Source organism: Nannospalax galili, unplaced genomic scaffold, assembly GCF_000622305.1.
Source record: "Nannospalax galili isolate Female #2095 unplaced genomic scaffold, S.galili_v1.0 scaffold772, whole genome shotgun sequence".
Lineage (NCBI taxonomy): Eukaryota > Metazoa > Chordata > Mammalia > Rodentia > Spalacidae > Nannospalax > Nannospalax galili.
Genome location: NW_008332097.1, coordinates 2,531,272 through 2,553,918, shown reverse-complemented (window position 1 = coordinate 2,553,918; position 22,647 = coordinate 2,531,272). Strand labels below are relative to the sequence as shown.

General features: G+C 39.0%; 1 protein-coding gene and 1 pseudogene across 1 annotated transcript in view; one reads left to right on the top strand and one right to left on the bottom strand.

Annotated features, from left to right (window-relative positions):
• Nucleotides 1-20,791, top strand: part of Nsun7 (NOP2/Sun RNA methyltransferase family member 7) — a 60,137-nt gene extending 39,346 nt beyond the window's left edge. Inside the window, exons 8-12 of the mRNA XM_008827236.3 lie at nt 3,585-3,728; nt 4,140-4,241; nt 8,743-8,860; nt 18,377-18,500; nt 18,953-20,791. Of these exons, the coding sequence (XP_008825458.1) occupies nt 3,585-3,728; nt 4,140-4,241; nt 8,743-8,860; nt 18,377-18,500; nt 18,953-19,582 (1,118 nt within the window). The 3' untranslated portion in view covers nt 19,583-20,791. The remainder of the gene's footprint in view (nt 1-3,584; nt 3,729-4,139; nt 4,242-8,742; nt 8,861-18,376; nt 18,501-18,952) is intronic.
• Nucleotides 15,133-15,686, bottom strand: LOC115069306 (annotated as a pseudogene).
• Nucleotides 20,792-22,647: the final 1,856 nt, after the last annotated feature.

The following is a 22,647-nucleotide window of genomic DNA, read 5'->3' as shown; positions in this document are numbered from 1 at the left end:
TCTGCAAAAACAACCAGTATTTTTAACCCCTAAGCCATCCCTCCAGCCCCCATGATGCTTTTTTTTTTTTTTTTTTTGTCTTTTTGAGACAAGGTCTCTCTGTAGCTCTAGCTGGCCTGGAACTCACTATGCAGACCAGGCTTGCTTTGAACTCATAGAGATCCGCCTGCCTCTGCCTCTTGGGTGCTGGGATTAAAGGCATGCGCCACCATGCCTGGCTTAAAATAAATCTTCAAGATCACCTTATAAAACATTCTCACAGGGACTAAGGCACTCAGTGAAACCCTTATAAATCTCTTATGAGTGTCTCATAATCACCTAATTACCTCCCATGAGCCTATTCTCCTGAAGGTTCTACTTTATCTTAATAATGCCATGTTGGGAACCAAGCTTCTAACATATGAACCTGTTGGTGACAGACAACATCCAAACTATAGCATGTTATTTGCCATAGCCTCAAACTAGGAACAATGGAAATATCCACTTAATGGGATTTAGAATAAACTATTGCCATACCTGACAACATGTATTAATCTTACAAACATAATGTTGATCTTCTAACTAATATGGATAGATTTTTAAGACAAATATTTGTGAGATTTAGAGGAGCAATACTAATAAAAGGAACCATCCACCAAGAATTTTTAATGATTTATGCAGCAAATATTTATGAATGTATGTTATGCACATTTGCCTATACTCACTGCCTTAGAAGTCATAACATTAATTTTGTTCTGTTTGTGGGATACAGCAGTAAAAGTTTCACTCATGAAACTTACATTATAGAATAAGAAGTTTGGACACCATAAAAAAGATACATATACCCACATTTGTTCCAGTTTGCTCTTTTGTTGCTGTGATGAAACACTCTGACCAAAAGCAACTTGGGAAGGAAAGAGTTTATTTCAATTTGTATTTCCAGGTCATCCAACATTGAGGGAAATCAATGTAGGAACTCAAAGTAGGAACCTAGAGGCAGGAACTATGGAGGAACACTGCTTAACCTGGGTCCCTCACTGGCTCATGATCAGCTAGCTTTCATATACAGCCCAGGCCCATCTGTCTAGGGATGGTGCCTCCCACAGTAGACTGAGCCCTCCCACATCAGTACCCCACAGACATGCCCATAGGCCAATCTGATTGAGGAAGTTCATCAATTGAGGTTCCCTCTTCCCAGCTAACTCTGGGTTGTGTGAAGCTGACAATAAATCTAACCAGCATATGTGTGTGTGTGTTGTGTACATATATGTGTGTATATATAATCACAAAGAATGTATGTATGTATATGTAATCACAAAGAAAACAAGAAGTAGAATATACAGAAGAGGCTGTTCTGTATTTGCAGATGGTGATCAGAAAGGCCCTTCTGATGCAAGAGCATTTGAGAGACTTGAATGAAGCACGGGAGATCTGAATGAAGTAAGGGATACATTCAGGAAAAACACTCAAATCTAGGGATAGCAAGAATAAAAGCCCTGAGATAGAGGCACCTTGAGCGTGTTCCAGGAACAGAAAGCAGAAAATTGGGAGCAGACTAAGTGAAAGGATGCAGAGGGAGGATTCTGAATTTGAATGAGAAGGGCATTCATTAGGTGCCTTCAAAAGAGGAGTGAAGAGTTTTATCAGGATTTGTTTATTCTGTGCAAAATAGAGTTTAGATAAGATAGTATTAACAGAGAGACCAGTTGAAGCAATTTTAACAGTCCTGCAATGGCATTCTGCCAGATGGTAGCAGTGAAAATTGTTAAAAATGATAGATTCTGAGTCTGTCTTGATGGCACATCTATTACTTGGATGGGCCTGTGAGAAAAGAGAAGAGTAGGGATTGACTCTAGGCTTCTGGTTTACTCAGTTGGTGAGACTGTCCTCTCCTGAGATGAAGACTGTCAGAGGAGTTAGGTTTCAGATGTCTGTTTGACACTAGATAGAACTGTCAAGCAGGCATTTGGGGTCACACTTTTGGGGTTCAGGGAAGAAGCATTTATTAGAGATGCAAATTTTGGACTTCTTATCATATAGATAAAATTAATGACATGACCTCTAAGGCAGTGAGTATAGTCAGTAAAAAAAAATTCAGAGGCTGACTTGTGGATGCTCCAATAGTACAAAGTTGAGAAGCTGAATAAGAGACTCAGCAAAGGGTCCATGGAAAAAGTAGAAGAATCAAGAAAACAGAGGCCCAGAAATTGGTCCAGCTTTTGTTTTATTTTCTCTGAACTCCAGGGCCACCCTTTGCCCTGCTTTTTGATACTGTAAGTCCGAGATTGGTCTCCGGTTGGTTATTGCCAGCCGGCTCAGCATTAGCTTCTGCCATTAGAGGGTGCTGGAGACTGGAAGAATCCGAGGAAAGGACTTTTCTTCTCCTAGGTTTTTTCTTAACCCTTCTGTTGGCTGTGCAGGGATCCTAGTAGTGCTAGTTAGCCACAGCATGTATGTGTGTGCGTGCGTGCGTGCATGCGTACGTGTGTGTGTGTTTGTGTGTGTGTATATGCCTGGACTTTTTTGATTTTATTGATTTTTTTGTGAATTTCATACATCTTGCTCATATTTAGACACCCTCCCCTATCTGCACCCCCATAGTCTCCAAATATACATCAGCAGGGCTTGATCTCACAGAGAGCTACCTGCCTCTGCCTCCCAAGTGCTGGGATTAAAGGCATGTGCCACCACACCTACCCAGCTGCCACAGTGTATTTCTATGGCAATCTTGCCCTCTTCTCAGAGGGCTGTCCTTAAGGTAGGGGAATAGATACTTGTAATCTGAAGGAAGTAGGCTCCCTTAAACTAAATTACAAAGTCTCTAAAGGTATAAATGATCTTTTACACTTTAGGCTATGCCTTAAGAATACTTTATATATGCATATTTTAGGGGGGGTGAGAGAGTATAAAAGGGGATAAAAATGGAAAAGAGAAATAACAAATACTGAGTATTTACTGTATATGAAACATCTCATTGAAACTTTATTTCAGTGTGTGCCACAACCAAGGAAGACATTCCATTTTTATGAAGAAACCAGACAAGATATATAGCTAGTTGGGCTGTTGAATGTTGCTCAGTCCATAGAGTGTGTTTGCCTAGTATGCAGGAAGCGCTGGGTTTGATCCCTAACACCACATAAGCTGGCCATGGTGGTACATGCCTCTTATCTTAGCACTTAAATGGTGGAGATAAGAGGATCAGGAGTTGAAGGTCATCCTTGGCTAATAGCAAGTTCAAGGCCAGTCTGGGCTACATGAGATCCTGCCTCAAAAGGAAAAAAAAAAAAAACAAAACCCCACGCTAATGGATATTGAAGTTGGGAGTTAAAGTTGAGTTTGCTTCCAAAGTCCTGTCTCCCCACTATGTCAGATAAGTTTATATTGAATTTGAAGTTCAGAATGAAACAATTTTAAATTTCAAATCACTCTCTCAGGTTAAAACAATTCAATTAACAAAATTCTTATATTAATTTGGTATGTCATCAGTGAAGAATAGCTTTCTTTTCTAATTATGTTGAGTTTAGTTTTGTTGGCTATAAAAACATACTGCATTCATAATTTTAATTAATACTTTACACGAATTTTTCTGTTTCTTTTTCTCCCAGATATTGAAATACTTCATGAGACATTTGTTGACATTGAATCAAAGGATCATAGGTTACAGAATGTTAAAGTAATTCTGCTGCTTCCCCGTTGTTCCGGACTAGGTGTTAGTAACCCAGTGGAATTTATTTTAAATGAGCATGAAGGTACTTCTTTTAATTTATAAATTAATGAAATTAGTTGACTGTAACCCTGTCAGTTTCAATTTTGGAGAATAAATCTTATTTTCTCTTTTTCTGTATTACTGCCCAAATTGATCAGATTCTTCTGTGCCTGAATGACCTATGTGACTACTTGGATGACTAGCTTATAGAAACTTGGAGAAAATTAAATGTTTTTTATATTCTTTTTGAAAAGCAGTAATAAACATAAACATAATTATCTTTATTAATTTTTCAATCAATATTTTAATAATATTGATTTTATTTTAATAAGAATTTTCCAAGAAAATTTGTATTAGTCAACAGTTGATTGAAAAATAATGTGACAATAGCAATATATGAAAAGTACCTGTAGTACCATATTTTGAAAATATATATTTACTTTTTAAAATTTAGATACAGGCTTACTTAAAGATCTTTCTCAAGGAGGTCCATCAGAAAGCAAACTTCAGATTCTTGCTCAACAGCAATGTGAACAGCTAACACATGCAATGAAATGTAAGTTTGTCATTAAATACAGTGTTAGTATTAGAAAGATGAAACCTCATTTATGTATTAGAGTAAAGAAATAATGTGTGACCCATAAGCAAAATTTCTAGAATATTCCATCTTAGTGCCTTCAAGTAAAATATTCATTTTAATCAATCTAATGAGTTTTAAAAATATATGCTGTACTATCATTATAAACTCCGTTATTAAGCATAATTTAAAGCTGAAGAGAAATAATTTGCACATTTATAATTGTGCATTTATTTATGTAGACAGAGTCTTCTTGTGTAGCTCAGGCTGGCTTAAGCTTGTGTTCCTTCTGCCTCAGTCTCCTGAGTGCTAAGATTACAGGTTATACCACCACACTCAGTTCATGATTATATATTTCCATCTTTCCTACTGTGCACTTTGACTTCTCACTTGATATAATTCTTCTGTTGTCATTTTGGCCACTCCTAACAACTCTTCTACAGTCCATTAATTTTTTTAACTTTATTTATTGACTTGTTTATTTGAGACAGGATCTCCTAACCTAGGCTAGCCTGGAACTCTCCTCCTACCTTAGCCTCCTGAGTTCTGGGATTACAAGTTTGTACCTCCAAGCTCAGTTAAAGCAACTCTTATTTCTGTGTTATTGCTGTGTAGAGAACAGAGGGGTTCAATTATAGATAAAGATCTCTTGATTTGAAGTCTGAATAAACTTCATTATTTATTTATTTATTTAGTTAGTTAGTTATTTAGTTAGTTAGTTAGTTAGTTAGTATTGCTTGCATGTAGATAAGTGTACCTGTGTCATGTAGTGCCTGTGGAGGTCAGAAGAAGGCATCAGATCCCTGGGACTAGAGTTAGGGACTGTTGTTAGCTATCATTTGGGTGCTGGGAACCAAACTCAGGTCCTCTGCACCTCTGCAAGAGCAGTCAGTCCTCTTAACTGCTGAGCCATCTCTCCAGCCCCTAATAACACAACTCTTGAAGTATATACATCACTGCTTCAGTCACTCCATTTAGACCCATGTACCATTCTAATTTCAAGTGCCACCATTGCTTTTCTATAGCTGGACATGGAAATCTAGACATCTCTGAGAAACCAAACCAGACATGGTGGCAGAGTTCTGTAATATCAGCACTTGGGATGTAGAGGCAGGAGGATCAGGAGTTCACAGTCATCCTCAGTCTCATAGCTTGGGATACATGAGACCCTGTCTTTAAAAAACAAACAAAAAAAAAACAACAAAAAAAATAGGGGTCTGGAGAGACAGCTCAGTGGTTAAGAGCACTGACTGCTCTTGCAGAGGACCCAGGTCTGGTTCTCAGCACCCATATGGTGACTAACAGCCATCTGTAACTCCAGTTCCAGGGTATCCAACACCCCCTTCTGTCCTCCACAGGCATTGCATGACACAGGTGTACTTATATACATGCAGGCAATACATTCATACACATAAAATAAAAATAATGAAATACTAAAAAATAAATTAACCCCCACACAAAACAAACAAACAAAACCAAAAAAAAAAAAAGGCCAGAAATGGTGGTACATGCCTGTAATCTTAGCCCTTGGGATGCACAGGTACGAGGATCAGGATTTAAGGTCATCCTTGGCTACATAACAAATTTGAGGCCAACCTGGGCTACGTGAAACCCTGTCTCAAAGGAATAAACAAAGGTTTTTAGTTCAGTGTATATTTATCAAGTGTCTATGGCAGGCCAGGCATTTAAAAACTGGGTGTTAGAATAAATCCTCATGAAGACTTAAAGATGAGTCTGTGGGTACAGATAACTTACTACATGATGATCCAATGTTCATGAAGTAGAAATAGGTAAAATAGCACAGAGGAAGTCTTCCTTCTTGGTCAATGTTCCTAATAAACATTACTTTGAATATAATAGCATTGATATGAGCAATGAAATAAGCTGGTTGAAAGATTAGAAAGTCTGTAAACTATTTTTACTAATGTAGTTTCACTAAACTTTAATTGAATATTTAAAGATTTTTTAAAAAAATCTTCAGAAAGAATCATAAAAAGTGAAAAGGGGCTGGCTCAGTGACTAAGAATGCTTACTGAACAAGCATGAAGACATGAGTTCAAATCCCCAGCATCCACATAAGAAGCTGGGCATGGCGACGCATGTGCCTGTACTCTACAGTTGTGGCAGGGAGAGAGGCAGGAGGATTATTGAGACCTACTGGTTGCCAGCCTAGCTGCAGGTTCAGTCTCAAGGAAATAAGGGGGAGAGTGATAGAGTAGACCATTCAACGTCCTGTATTGGCCTCTGCACATACACTGCACACTCACAAAACAAAGGCAGAAGGACTTGAAAGACATAAGTTGCTTTATCATGATGAAAAACAAAATATTTGGCAGTTGTTGAGATTATGATACTTTGTTATTGGAGAATATAGAGTAAATCAAATTGTATAGTTTCCTCATAAAGCAATGTTAGGTTAAGTAGCTAATCAGGGCATTGACTGTAATTTTTGATAGAAATGACTCAAAGCTCCATTAGAAATCAACAATGTGAGAGGGTTTATTCCTCTTCTTAGGAATAATTTAAAATATTTGCATGTTTGTTGATCAGTTATCTGCTGGGCACCTGCTATTTGCTTTATTACGTAGTCCTCATAGACTCTTCCTCCTTAGCGTCTACAACTTCTTTGACCAGAGTAACGAGCAAAGGGGCCCGTGCTCCCTTAGTTCCCCTGCAATTTAAAACTCACAACTTTGTCACTATGCTCTGAAATCATCAAAACATATCATCATATCCTCTGTGCTATTAAAGGCATTACCTCAAGAAGCTCCTGGTCCTGAGGTTGTTCCTCATCTCTGGTTTCCAGGTGTGTCTATACTCTCTTCATAGTCTCGTCTGTCTTCCTCTCCCACTCTGTGTGCTCTAGAATTTATAATCATTCATTAACAAGAATCCCCTATATTTTAACTTCTCAAAGGTGACAGGTTGAAAGTAGAAGTTCTGATCTTCCTTCCATCATACCCATTCTTCCTGCATACTGCCATTTCTGTTAATGACAGTATCAATAGATCTCAAAGTCAGTTATAATTCAATATATGTCCGGAGCTAGCCACCTCCACAATTTCTACTATGTCCCCTGGAATACTTTACACTAAGATTGCTGTGATGGCTTTCATTTGTCCAGTAGCTTCCACTACTGCCCCCTATATTCTGTTCTCAACACAATAGGTGGAGTGATATTGTTAAAACCCTTGGCTGTCCATCATAAGCAGAGCAAAAACCATAGTCTGTCCAGTGGTCTAAAAGACCCCATACTGTCTGGTACTCAGACTACATTTTCCACCTCATCTCCTACTCCTCTTTGCTCCTTCCCCTGATCTGATCAGACTGTCCTTAAAAATGCCAGGCCCAGCCAGTCATAGTGTCTCATGCCTTTAATCCCAGCACTGTGGATCTTTGTGAGTTCGAGGCCAGCCTGGTCTATACGTCGAGTACCAGGCCAGCTGGGGCTACAGGGAGACCTTGCTTAAAAAAAAAAAAAAAAAAAAAAAAAAAAAAAGCTAGGTTTGCTTCCTTTCAAGACCTTTATACTTGGCTGTTCCTTTCCTCAGATACCTCTGCACCTGGGCTCCTAATCCCTTTCTGTCTATCCATGGTCTATATCAGCAATGCTTGCTGTTGCTTAAAATAACAGCCTCTCATTTGAAACTGTTATCTATCCTCACTCTATCACCTAAATTATTTCCTAATCATGTCTTATTTCTTTATCCTCTGCTGGAAAGTAAGATCCACAGTGGTAGGATTTTTATCTTTGTTGTTCATTGATATATCTCAAAGCCTAGAACAGTGCCTGGAATGTGCTCAATTAGTGTAAATAAATGAGTGGATTGCAGGTCATACTATTGCCTCATTTTATGCATGAAAGATCTGAGACTGAATAATTTCCCCAGGTTTATACAGCAGTAAGAGACAGAATTATGATTTCCATTGAAGTCTGTATATTTCTAGAGTCCTTTAAACTAATTAGGCGATATAACTTATAGAGGAAGATCTGCTCAGGATAATGTGTAATATTTATTTCTTTGCATTTGGAAGTAGGTTGATCACAATTATAAAATTTTCAATTTTTGCACAATCCAGCTAAACTTACATTACTAATTTGTCACTGCCTACATTCCTAATACAAGCACGGCTTTAAAGAGGAGCCATTCAAGGGTGCCAGCAATGTGGCTCAGTGGATATGGGTGATTGCACCAAACTTGACAATATGAGTTTGGTTCCTGGTACCCACATTTTGTGATTCCCACAAGTTGGCTCCTGACCTCCACATGCATGTTATGGCACATGCATGTGTGCACACACATATAAATAAATAAGTGGTATTTAAAAAGTCAAATAAAGGGAGACCTATTCAAGTATCCATAGAAATAATTTTCATTAAAATCTGATGTATACATTAGTAGCAAATGTGTGTCTGGGAACAGCAAATTTTCAGTGAGTCAGTGGGTCACCATATTGATTATATCTCCTTTAAATATAGTTACTAAAGCTCAAGCAGTTGTTTATTGCACGTGTTCAGTTTATACAGAAGAAAATGAAGCTGTTGTTAAGAAAGCATTGGAATGTCAAAACCAAGGGATTAAAATACAACCTTACAGGTAAGGAAAGGGTTCCACCAACAGCTATCAATCAAAGAGTTTTGAAAATGACAAATGTGATTTTCTGAACTATATACATGTACCATTCTTTTTATTTTAGAATTTAACCAGATGTAACCAGATATCCTAACTTACAGCTTTAAAGTGGATTCTGTAGCATTTTTGCATGAACATTTCTTTCTTTTTTTTTAAAGTTTTAAAATTACATTTATTGTGTGTGCATGCATGTACATACATGTGCATGTGTTGGATGTGCAGAGGTCAGAGGACAACTTGTAGGAGTCAGTTCTCTCTCCACCATGTTGGTTCTAGGGATCAAACTCAGGTCGTCTGGCTTAGCAGCCAGCGCTTTTACCCACTGAGCCATCTCACTGGCCTATGAACATGTTCTTGTACATAAAAAAGATTCTTTTGTTTCTGTTACTGTTAAAGCTAAGGCATTTTGACTTCAACTTGATGGATTTCTGAATAGACTTGTTCCTAATTTAATATCCTTCATATATATATGCCTCCATAAAAGAAAAATGAGTATACAAAATATTTGAAAGAAGACAGAAAATTAGATATGTATTATCTCAAGCCCTTTTAGTCTTTCATAACCAGTGGGATATAGAAAAATGACTTGGATATATACAACTTCCAGATAAAATGTAGCCATAAAGTAGGGATAGAAAGAAAGCATTAATACTATAACTTGAGCTAGGTGTGGTGATTCATGCCTCTAACCTCAGTCCTTGGGAAGCTGAGGCAAGATAATTGCCATAAACTTGAGGCTAGTCTTGGCTATGTAGATTACCCTATCTCAAAAAATCAATACTGCAGGGGTGGGGAGAGAGTTAGTGGTAGAGTACTTGCCTAGTGTACCTGAGGTTCTTGGTTTAATCTACAGTACCATCACCAACACACACACACACACACACACACACACACACACACACACACTAAGTAATTCAAAACAGATGCTACAATCTGAACTGTGGATATCAAGAACTAGCTTTAAGAATAACTGAGCGGAGCCAGGTGTGGTTGTGCACCTTTAAGCCCAGCACTCGGGAGGCAGAGGCAGGAGGATCTCTGAGTTCAAGGCCAGTCTGGTCTACACAGCGAATTCCAGACAGCTGGGTCTACAGGGAGACCCTGTCTCAAAAAATAAAAAAAGAAAAAGAAAAAAAGAAAAGAGAAAAAGAATAGCTGACACTAATAAGTTCTTCAAGACTGTGGCAATGAATTAAACATCTATTTTCACGCTGTGAACCCTTCTTCAGAATCCTAATATACATTGTCTGCTCTGTCCTCCTAGCTTGATATTTTCCTTTTGCCATTTCACAAGTTGGATGTTAATCACACTAGCATTTCCTTTCTTGTGGACTTTCCTTCTTTAGAAGCTTCTATTGATAGCGGACAGTCGCCCTCGTGTCCTGAGTGTATCAATATTGTACTAACTCACCAACTAAATTACCACCAAGTGGCAAAGAGCTGCTACAATGGCAGAGACAACCAAATAAGAGCGATCGCACAGGTTTTATTCTTCATTCATCAGGGGTAATGTGGCAAAAGTGAAGAAATATTTGCTTTCTATTCATGTAAGTCATGATTAGTCTATAATATTATACAAAAGGCACAATTCAGATTTAAAGGCAAAGAGTAATTCACATTCTAAATGGGTCTAAGATTTAAGCTCAAATTAGAAAGCATATATTCAAGATGTTTGTTTATAACTACTTGTTGAGGATGTAGTCAAAAATAATTATGCATTACCTCAGGAGATATAATAGATGCCCAACAAGAATAATTAGATATAACAGATGGCCAATGAGAATAATTGATTTAAAATTATTTATTTATTTAGTGGTATGCGTGCATGTGTGTGGAGGTCAGAGGACAACTTGTAGGAATCAGTTCTCTCCTTCTGCTATGTAGGTTCTAGGGATCAAACTCAGGTCACCAGGCTTGATGGCAGGAAGCCTTACAACTGAGTTATGTTACCAGCCCAATAATCATTTAAAATTTCCTAATGTCATGGAATTTAGAATTGAGTTCAATATCACATGTCATCTAATCCAGTCATGCACCTGCTCCTTATACTTCCTCTTACTATCCTACAGATATTAGTTTACTTTGGACGTGAGCCAGCATGATACTAACTATAGGCCTTGTACATGTTTTACTTATTAAAATCTCTTATGGGGGCTGGAGAGATGGTTCAGTGGATAAAGTACTTGCTATGCAAGTACAAGGACCTGAGTTTGTATGCCTAGTACACATGCAAAAAGCCTCACATGGCGGCACATGCCCATAATCCCAGTGAAGGGGTTGGGCGTGAGGGGTCGGGATAGAGATAGGAGGATCCCAGGGGCTCACTTTTGTGAGTCAGTCTAGCCAACCAATGAGCTCCAGTTTCAGTGAGAGATTGTTTCAGTATTAATAATAATAAATAAGGTAGAGCGCAATAGAGGCTGATGTCAACCTTTGACCTCCATAGATGCACAAATGAGCACACACACCCCTCCCCACAGATGCACACACATGCATACACACATAAATCTAATTTGCTACAGAAGTTGTAACTGAGAGTGAACCTCTTAGATGCAATCATTCTCACTCTTACCTGTCTGATTTATAGTCTTCTATATTTTTCCAACACCAAAGAATGCATTATTTAAATTTTAATTGGCATTGTCAGATTACCCACCAAATAGTCACATTTACAAATGTGTCTCTCTGCAGCTTTATAAATGCTGGAATTTGGGGCTGGAGAGATGGTTCAGTGGTTAAGAGCACTGGCTGCTCTTATAGAGGACCTGGGTTTGATTTCCAGCACCCATATAACAGCTAACAACTGCCTGTAACTCCAGTTCCAAGGGAATCTAATACCCTCTCTGACCTCTGGGCATTGCAGGACATGGGTACACTTACATATATGCATGCAATACACTCATACACACACAATAAAACTAATAAACAAAACAAAAAGAAAAAAACCAACAATAATTGCTGGAATTTTATCAGGTTTTTACATCTCTACCATTCTGAGGAGTGAGAAGATGGGCTTTCCTGTTGATAAAAAATTTAATTATCTGTTAATGAATTTGAACATGCTTCCTGTTTACTGACTGGGTAGGTAGTAAAGAGATGGGTTCCAGAATAGAAGCCTTCAAACTTTTTTTTTAAATACTCCCTAAAATTTTTTGAATGACCATGGGTCTTGTTCTATACTGAAGTTGATGTCTAACATTATTTTATTATTTTATTTTATGTGTATGCATGTATTATCGGTGTGTAGGTAAGTGCACCCGTGTCGTGCAATGCCTGCGGAGGTCAGAAGGAGCTGATGGATCCCCTGGGATTGGAGTTACTGACAGTTGTTAGCTGCCATGTGGGTGCTGGGATTCGAACCCGGGTCTTCTGCAAGAACAACCAGTGTTCTTAACCACTGAGCCATCTCTTCAGCTCCTTTATTTTTATTTTATGTGTATGAGTGCATTGCCTGCATGTATGTAAGTGTACCCATGTTATACAATGCCTGTGGAGATCAGCAGAGGACATGGGATCTCTGGAATTGGAGTTATGGATGGTTGTTAGCCACCATGTGGGTGCTGGGATTTGAATCCAGGTCCTCTGCAAGAGCAGCTAGTACTCTTAACTGCTGAGATATTTCTCCAGCCCCACGGTGTATACTCTTTAAGCACCATGATGTATAATTAAAAGAATAGTTAATAAAATTGCCTTGATCTGACTTTTTCCTAGTTCCCTGTCTAGAACTTGTAATGCTAATTACTCTTGCCTTTACTTCTCCTTCACATCTCCTATTCATGATTCAAGGACTTTCTTTTCCCCCTAGAGATGAGTTATGCAATTTGGGAGACTTTTAGGTAGACCCACTGAAGGGGTACTCCAATTGCCTCACCCTGGGTCACTGTTGAGCATGGAAGAAGCCAGAGTGGTCAGTGGCCTGCATCCTGATTCCCTATTGGCAATTTGGGTAACACCTTCAGAGGATGGTGTGATAAGAATAGGAGGTAGGAATTGGCTAGGCAGTTAGGGAAAAAGACCCCAAAGAAGAGTAGCCAGTTTCTTGGCTCAAACTCACAATGTCCTTGGGCCTCTTAGCAATATACTCCGTTCCAAAGTCCAAAAATGTCAAAAGTATTTAGGAGCTTTTATCTAATCCTTAAAAGACTTAGGGTTACCTCTTCAGAGGGGGGGAATGTTAGAGTAGCCAAAAGCCCCCCCCCCAAAATAAATAAATCAAAGAAGAAAGAGTTCATGAAGTTATCAGAAAAAAGTGATGGTGAGATATGGGAGGATTTGGAGGGGAGGGAGTGGGCATGGATTTGATCAAAACACCTTATATGCATGTATGAAATTCTCAATTATTTATTTTTAAAAAATGATAAAATGATAAACATACAAATAAAAAAGAAAAAAAGAACAGTTAATAATTCTAATAAAAATATGCCTAACATTTTCATCATAAGTTTAAATAGTTGTAAAATATATTATTTCCAGAATATTTATTATTTCTAAAATATTATGTTTTATTATGGAAATTTTATTGTAAGTTATAGAATTTCCCAGGTCACAGTTCATCAGGGAGCCCCAGGTAGGCACTCAGGGCAGGAACCTGAAGGCAGGAGCTGAGGCACAGGCCATGGAGGAATGCTGCTTACTGCCTTTCTTCCTGGCCCCTGCTCAACTTGCTTTCTTATACAGCCCAGGCCCACCTGCCCACGGGTGGCACCACCCACAGTAGGCTGGGCCCTTTCACATCAATCAATAATCAAGAAGATGCCCCACAGACATGGCCACAGGCCAGTCCAATGGAGGCAATTCCCCAAGTGAGGCTCCCTCAACCCAGGTGTGTCAAGTTGACATTAAAGCTATCCAGCACAAGAGGGAAGAATGGATCAAGAACAGAGCTTTGCAGAATCTGACATTCTCAAAAATTTTTATCTTGGGGGGCTAGAGAGATGGTTCAGTACTTAAGAGCACTTGCTGCTCTTGCAGAGGACCTAGATTTGGTTCCCAACACCCACTGTCTGTAATTCGAGGCACTCCAGGAGATCTGATGCCCTCTTCTGGCCTTCACAGACATTGCATGCATTTGGTGCACTTAACATGCATGCAGGCAAAATACTCATACACATAAAATAAAGGTACTGTGGTCTCCTACCCTGAAACTGGAGCTCCGGTCCCCTCCTGAGATCCTGGAATTATGGTCCCTTCCCATGAACCTGTAGCTGTGGTCCCTTCCTGTGAACCAGAATGGTGGTCCACTCCTGTGAGCTGGAGCTGTGGTTTCCAACTGTGGAGACACAGTTCCACATTACTCTGGTGTATATATATAGTTACTTTTATCACTCACCTCAGTAGGTCTTTGCTGGGACTGAATAGATTCAACATCTGAACAGTACTTGGCCCATAATAAATACTCAATAATTTGTAATAATCATGCTTGTTATTAATTTGTAAATTGCATGTTCATACACTCAGGTATTTTTCAACTTGATAATATCTTCATTAAATATTTTATTATATATTAAGGGCATAAGCTGTTTTCTTATAAATCAAAAATATTTCAGATTATTGCTTCTTTTTTTTTGCCTTTGCATAAAACTTGAGTTTATTCATGATTCACCCTTCAAATTACCTCACTTAAAACTAATAGATTGTAAAGTCTATTTTTTTTTTGCTTTGAAGAATCATTATTTTTGTTTAATTTTTAATAACTACATGATTAGAAGAAACATTTCACTACAGCTTTAACATATTCAGTAACACACTCCAGAGTAAGAGTACATCTCTTTCACAAGTGGCTGCAAGTTTCTAGGTTCACAGTTGAATTAATATAGTTAGTTATACAACATTGAACTCAGTATAAGCCCTGTAAGACATTAAATTGAATGAGTTTTTAACCTTTAAAAAAGATCTCCATTTCATTTTAGAATATATTGTTCCTTGCAGAAAGACTCATTGTTTTTGCTACTAACACTGAGATGTTGGCGCATGCATCTCTAATCTGTGTGTATCTGGTTATCACTAGTCATAATCATTTGCACTCGGATCCTTGGCGCCTGTGTATGTCTATAAAGTCGTCGGGTAGATTTCAATGGTATTGTTTATCACCTCTACTAATTAGCATGACGTAAATACTAAAGTCTATTTAAATGATAGTGATAATGTAAAAAACAGGCACAGCATGAAAACAAAGTCTCTTCCTGATCCTAGAGAAACATCTTACTACAAAGTTACCATTTTAAACATCTTTAGTGTCAATTGTGGGTGAACCAGGAGGGCCTTTCTGTTTGGTTCAACAATCCTCTTGTCTGGACCCTGTTCTGATAGTGACTCTTAGGTGTACAGTACCACGGTCTCTACGGAAGGAGTTTTAAATGGGCCCCTTAATTCCTTTATCTGTGGTCTGATTTCTCTTGTCTCCTTGCGTACTTTCTCATAGCAATAGTCACAAAGGACAGTTTTCTGCTTCAGGTGACCACATTCAGGACAGATGTCTATATTCTTAATTTTAATAAGCTTCCGAGGATTTCTTCTACACCAGTTAACTTCGATGCTACTAGTCTGTTTTGGGGAGCTGCCATCCAAAAGATACAATCCACGAGGCTGGTATTCTCTGCATTTCCACTGGTATCATTTGCTAGCTCTGTGAGTATGGATGGACCCCAGACTGCTAATGCTGGAGCCCACGGAGGACTGGTAAAGCCTGACTAGCTCTGCTGAAGTTGCAGCTGCAGCAGCTCCCAGCACTTCCGGAGCCGTCCAGGCGGCCAGGCCACCGAAATGCCAGCAGCGGCAGCTCCGGCGCCATGCTCCCTGCAGACCGCTTATTTTTTCTTTGTATTTTTAAAGTTTATATTTACTCTCCCTTCCTTCCCGCTGCCCCTGCTTTTCATCCCTCCTTCCGTTCTTTCTTCCCAGTACTGGGGATTGAACCTAGAGCTTCATGCTTACAACCCTATCACTACCTCCCATATAATTTTATTTTTTAAAATATTTTTAATAAAAACTTGTAAATTTTCTTTTACAGAAACCCATTCACGTTCTGGAGGTCTGAAGTCCTAAAGCAAAGTGTTGGCAGGGTTAGTTTCTTGTGGAGCCTGTGATGGTCCATGCTTTTGGTAGTTGCTAGCAATTTTTTTTTTTTTCAAATATGTCATTTTTTTGTTGCTGTTGATTTTTTTTGTGTGTATATCATACAGAACATCCCAATGTTATTCATCTATATACCCACTTCCCAAATGGCACCCTCCCATAGCCTCCCCACCTCCCCACTACAGCCCATACACTCTGTCATCCCTGTTACTGTCCACTGTGTTGTCCGTGCCCCCAGCTGTTCCCCAGTGCTTGTCCATCCGCTGAATCTAGTCAGCCTATCTAGAGATCCTCGTTTTAGGAAGATCAGCTATTCCTCATCTAGCAGCAGTCAGTTGTCAATATTCTTTCAGATAAGATTGGGGTGTGCTGTTCATTTCCCACTTCTATGCTGGGTTACTGTCTGGGAGTCTCTTGGGCCACCCTGGCAATTTACGGCATTCTTTATCTCTATACTTGACCACCCCAGTCTCTGCTTCCATCTTCAAATGGCCTTCTTCCCCTGTGTGTTCTCTGTACCCTTCTTTTTTCATAGGAACTCCAGTATTGGATTTAGGGTTCACTATACTCCAGGGTTATTAATCTTAGCTAATGAAATATGAAAGATCTATTCCCCAATAAGATCTTATCTTGAGGTTTTGAGTGGACTTGAATCTTATGGGAAACTGTTCATCACACAATAGTCCATTTTGAGGCCTCCCAAAATTGACATCTCTCATTTGCAGAATATACTCACTCTGCTTCAACATCTTCAAAAGTCTCCATCAATTTCAACATAATTATAAATACAAATTCTTATTTAGTATCATCAACTCAAAATCTCAGATATCACCATCTAGATCAGTGGTGAGACTGTGGGTATGGTCACACTTTATTATTCAAAGAAATAGGCTATAAGCTGGGGTTTAGAAACCGTTCTATAGGGACAATTTCCGGATGGCAACTTGGCCAATCTTAATTATAGATTGCTATTACCATTAGAATGCATAAATGTAGCTAAATACAATAGTTTTTTTGAACAAATATTTTTTTAAAAAATATTTTATTATTTTTATGTTATGTGTATGTGTGTATTGCCTGCATGGGTAGGTGCGCCCATGTGGTGCAATGCCCAGGGAGGACCGAAGAGGCTGTTGGATCCCCTGGCACTGGAGTTACAGACAGTTGTTAGCTACCATGTGGGTGCCGAAATTCGAACCCAGGTCTTCTGCAAGAACAGCCAGTGCTCTTAACAACTGAGCCATCTCTCCAGACCCACAAATATTTATTGGATACCTAGTATGTGTCAGATACTACTAGGTACCAGCAATCTATCAATGCATTAAAATTAAGAAAAATCTTGTGGGTGTGGTGGTACACGCCTTTAGTCCCAGCACTCGGGAGACAGAGGCAGGCAGACCTTTGTGAGACTGAGACCAGCTTGATCTACATAGTGAGTTCCAGGCCAGCTGGGTCTACGGGGAGACCCTGTCTCAAAAAGATCAAACTATGTAGTTGGGGGAGGGGTGCTGAAGGGATGGCTCCATGGTTAAGAGTACTGGCTGCTCTTGCAGAGGACCCAGGTTTGATTCCCAGAACCCACATGGCAGCAAACAACTGGCTGTTAACTCCAGTTCCAGGGGATCTGACACCCTCTTGTGACTTGTGCAGTCAAAATTTAAGCATGGGTGACTACAAGTTTTTCTATTTGTGATATTGTCTTTGTTATATAATTGTTATTTATTTACTCTTGTGTGTGTGCACGCGCATACAAACCACAGCATTCATGTGGACAACTGTGGGAGTCAGTTCTCTCCTTTTGGTTTCCTCCTTCCACCTACCTTATTGGTCTTGGGGTGGAACTCAGGTTGTCAAGCTTGCACAGTAAGTGCTTTTACCTGTTGAGCCATCTGACCAGTATTCTTGTTTGTTTTTGAGACAGGGTCTTGAGTAGTTTAGGCTGGCCTTGAACTCACTATATAGCTGAAGATAGATGACCCTGAACTTCTGATCCTTCTGCTTCTACCTCCCAAGTGTTGGGATCACAAGTCTGTGCTACTGTGTCTAGTTTATGTGGGCTGGGGATCCAACCAGGGTAGGAACTCCACCAACTATACTATAGATACAGTCCTGGTGTTATACATTTGTTATTAATGTACTTACCTATTTTGATAGTTTGTTAAAAAGGTTGTATTCTTGGCAGTTACTTAGAATCGTTGAAAGTTTAATAAATTATGAGCTAACATGAAATATTGAGCTTTCAGCTTCGAATTTTGGGAAAGACAACTTAAGCATTTTTCTTCTTGTTTGCAAATTTTACTTAAGTGATGGGTAAAACATAGAAGAAAACTTAGCTGAAGACTATTTTCTTCCTTTCTTGGATTAAAAGCCATTCTAACTGTTTACTATTTGTTATTTCTACTGCAGACTCAGTCCTCCTGTTCTTCCACTATGTTCCTTAAAAGAAATCCAGTTGTCTACTGACAAATTTTTCAGGATGGAACCATCTGAAATTACCAATGGTTGTTTTCTTTCTATTTTAACGAGAGAGGTAAGGAGGAAGGACAATTCCAACCCATGACATAACTTTGGAATCAAAAACAACAAAGTCTCTTAAGCGGAACCTACTTCACGATCATTTTGAAATGGTGTTTTTATTTCACAAATAGTTTGAAGGAAGGAAAAAGAAGTATTGTGTGGTAAATGATCTGTTCCTTATGTTTCTCAGTGTTCCTCTGTGGCCCGCCACTCCCACCAAGCAGTTTGTCAACATCTAGTGCATATTCCAACATATAAGAAATTAGCTGTGTAATTCTTATCAGCTGTGTAAGCAGGGAAGTTGAATTTAAAAAGAGTCATTTATTGTGGCTTATGAGATATGTTAAGGACTATGGCATAAAAAGCCATTTACTTCAGTATATTTGTATTTTCACCAAAACACTGACAAATGTTTAAAAGATATACAATGGGAACCTCCCACATTAATAATTGCTTTCATTGTAGCGAGACCCATCTGAGACGGTGTCTGTGAAAGATGTTTTGGCCCGAGCAGCAGCAAAGGGTCTACTGGATGGGATTGAGGTGGGGAAATCAGCAAAACGGGAGAAGAGGAGGAAGAAATCAAAAACATCACTGCCAAAACCTTCTGGCAATGATAGCAACAGCATCCAAATGAAAATCACTGAGTTCCTGACTCGAGAAAGAAAAACCAGTGCTAATCAATCTGAGACAGCTGAAACACCTCTCCCACAGAGAAGTATGCCTCAAGGAGGTGTTTCCTCACAGATAAGAAAACCTAGCAAGTCTACCACCAATCCTTTAGTGCCCACATTGATAAAGAATGCTTGTCCCCCCAGACCATGTGAAAGGCAAACAAATTTGGGAAGAACTCGGCCAGAAGGCAGAGTGATTCCCCTGAAACATGTGGAAATTGTTTTGCCTCCAGTGATGTTCCCCTTCTCAAGTACCCAAGGGACCAGATTTCAGATACCAACTAACCATTTTTGCTATCGTTTTGCTGGATCTACTGGTACACCTGGCTGCCTTATGACATCATCAACATCCAGAAGAGGAGAGAAGCCCAAGGAAAACTTGCCCTCCTCCCTTCTCAGGCATCCTCGACCCTGGCTTTGACTGCAGCCCTTATTACAGGGGCTGCTGGTATTTCTTGGAAGGTTTGACATTGCTACACAGGATACTTGTGCTTTCGGTCACTTAGTATCTCCTAATGGGATACCACCTCAAGAGAATGAAGACAGGTGAGAAACAATAATGGAGGGGACTGAGTGAGCAGAGTTAAGATTTCAACAGCCCTAACAGTGCTAACTAATCTGCTTTAGGATGCCCAGTTGCAGCCTCTGAGTTAGCTGTTAAAACTTGTCTCATTCTTGGGAGTTTTCAGTGTGGACTAAGCTCAGTTGTCTTGCCTAAAGGGAACACAGTCTACCTTTCAGCTGGCTGCTTTGCAGATGCACCGCAAAGGGCTTGTTAGAAAGTCCTGAGATGAAATGGACACCATCCTCTCCTGCCTGCTCCAGCTCTAGTCAGGGACCTGAGACCCCTCCTCTAGGAGCCATGCAGTTACTGTAGTTGAACCTTTTCAATCACAATTGAGGCTAGTTTTTTCCTCAAGTATCAATCACACTGTTCCTGAAATAGAGCATGCCATGAATTTTTGTAATAGACTGAGCTTGAGTATGAGGAGAAATCACAGGAAATTCTGGAGTTCCAGGTGGGCATAGTTCAGATGTCCATTCAGAGAGAAAAGTGTTTCAGAGAGAAAAGTGGTTCCAGAATGCTGTGTTGATGGAACACCACCATTCTTCCCTTCGTCTATGCTAAACACTGTTGCAACAAAACAAAATGACCATGAGCAAATTTCTACCTAAATCATCTTAATTCTAAGAGGCACACCTGTTGAGTAGTGTGACGTATCACTGAAGAAACTCATTACGATTTCTGATTCTATTCAAAGGTCAGGTGATCCACAGTAAAATGTACACGTCATTTCAATGGCACATAGTAATCAATCCTTGGTAATTACTCTCTGATACAGAATTAAAATATATTGTAGCACTATGTTAATAATATTAAATGTCAATTCCTTTTGAATGTATTACCAATTGTCTACTGATCCTCACATGATCATAGTTTCTGGGTCTACTGAAATTTTTCATCATGGCAACAGAAATTAACATTAAAGTTATGAGTACAAATCTTATTTTTAAAAAGTTTGGACGTATTTGGAATTTGAATTTAAAGTTTTCAGATTTAAGTTGTGATTAGTGTAAGTTGTAACAATGTGTGATTCAGGTGACATGACTTTAGCGGAATATTTAGGTCAGTTTTAGCTCTAGTAGTCTATTGTCTATTCTTTACTTCCTAACTTGAAGTGGGAGGAAAACTAGAATGTTGGCTTCATCTTCATAGCACCAAATTATTTTTCTTTCAGTTAAAGATGTGTATTTTCCATTAAAACCTGGAAGGGAAAGGAATGACTTTTATATCTGAAAGAGGCCTACATTTTGTATTTCCAAAGACTTCTCATTAGTTATGACTTTTTAAAAAAATTTTATTATTTTTATAATAATATGTAACGTATGTGAGTGCACCCATGTCATGCAATGCCACGGAGGTCAGAAGAGGGCTTCGGATTCCCCTGGAACTGGAGTTAAGGACGGTTTGTAGCCGCCACGTGGGTGCTGGGACCGAGCCATCTCTCCAGCCCCCAGTTATGATTCTTAAAAAGCACAGAACTTCAGAAATAGAGGCAGGACTGCAAGTTTGAGGTCGGCGTGAGCTTCACAGTAAGGTCCTGTCTGAAAAATGAAGGGCTGGGATGTAGCTCAGCGGTGGAATCCTTGATTACATATACCAGGCACTAGTTTCCACCCCCAGCCCTGCCAACAAAACCGAACCCCACACATTATTTCGGATGCTTACCTTATTTCACTAAGATAAAAACCTGAGTAACTCTTTGCTCTACATTGTTTCACAGTGCAGCTTAACGGTCTTCAGAGAAGAGCTGCAATTTTATCCCAGGAATCTTGCCCTTTTCCTGATTTTATCTTTAAATCCACGTTGAAAACCATTCTACTGTCTAAAAGTAGTACGTCTGAGATTTTTTATTTTTTGAGTGTATTTCCTGGGTTAGCTCTTAATTGCTAGTTAGGGATATCCTCTACTCTCCAGCAGCATGTGATTCATGTTACCACCTGTAGCCCTTATTTTCAGTGTCTCCTCACACACACCTTGACACTAAATTAGTTTTCTCTTTATAAGTTTATGGAGATTCTGAATTAAGCTATTCATTAATTAAGCTTGTATTTTCTTATTTGAGGCTTTTGTAAGGAAGGCAAGACCAATTATTTTGGTAGAGCAAGAAGGGGAAAATAGGATAAAAGTAAAGAAATTCTAGTGATCACACTGATCTCTGATATCTTCTATTTGGCATTTTATTTTCTTGACCTTCTTAAAGAGTTGCAAAAATCAGAAAGAATCTAGCTACTAGAATTTAGATACTCTAATAACAGATCAGATTCAGATTTTTACCTGAAACTATTTACCACTATAAAACCCCTGAAAATAAGATGAAATTTTGTCCATTAAAGAGTTACTGCCTTTAATAGCATAAGAGAAGGTAGAAAGCAGTGGCAGACCTGTAATCTCAGCTCAGGAGGCCGAGGCAGAAGGGTCACCACGAGTTCAAGGCCAAATTGGTTTATACAGTGAGACCCTATCTCAAAAACAAAGCAAAATAATAAATATACAAAACTTGGGCACATTCTTTCAATTATTTGTCTTCCATATGCCAGACAGTTAAACCAGATCCAACTGACTTTTCTAATTATCACCTTTCATTTTGGGCAGAATGACTTCCCATCTCCATACCTTATTTCTAAAGGAACTGAAAGTTAGATTTTTGTGTAAAAACCACTTAATCCTAGGAAGATTGCTTACAAAAGACGCCAGTTGATGACTAAATGGGCATCTGTGTCCAGAATGTCAAATGTCTTTCCTGACCAGCAAATAAGGGCAGGGGGATGACTCAATTTTAAAGTATTAGTTTTAGTTCTTACCAAGTGGAAAGATGCAAACACTAATCAAAGCAGAATCTCACATTACTGAAATGATTTTTTAAAAGTTTAATTTGAGGTAAAAATAATACAAAAATAAAATGACTACTGTAGAGACACTAA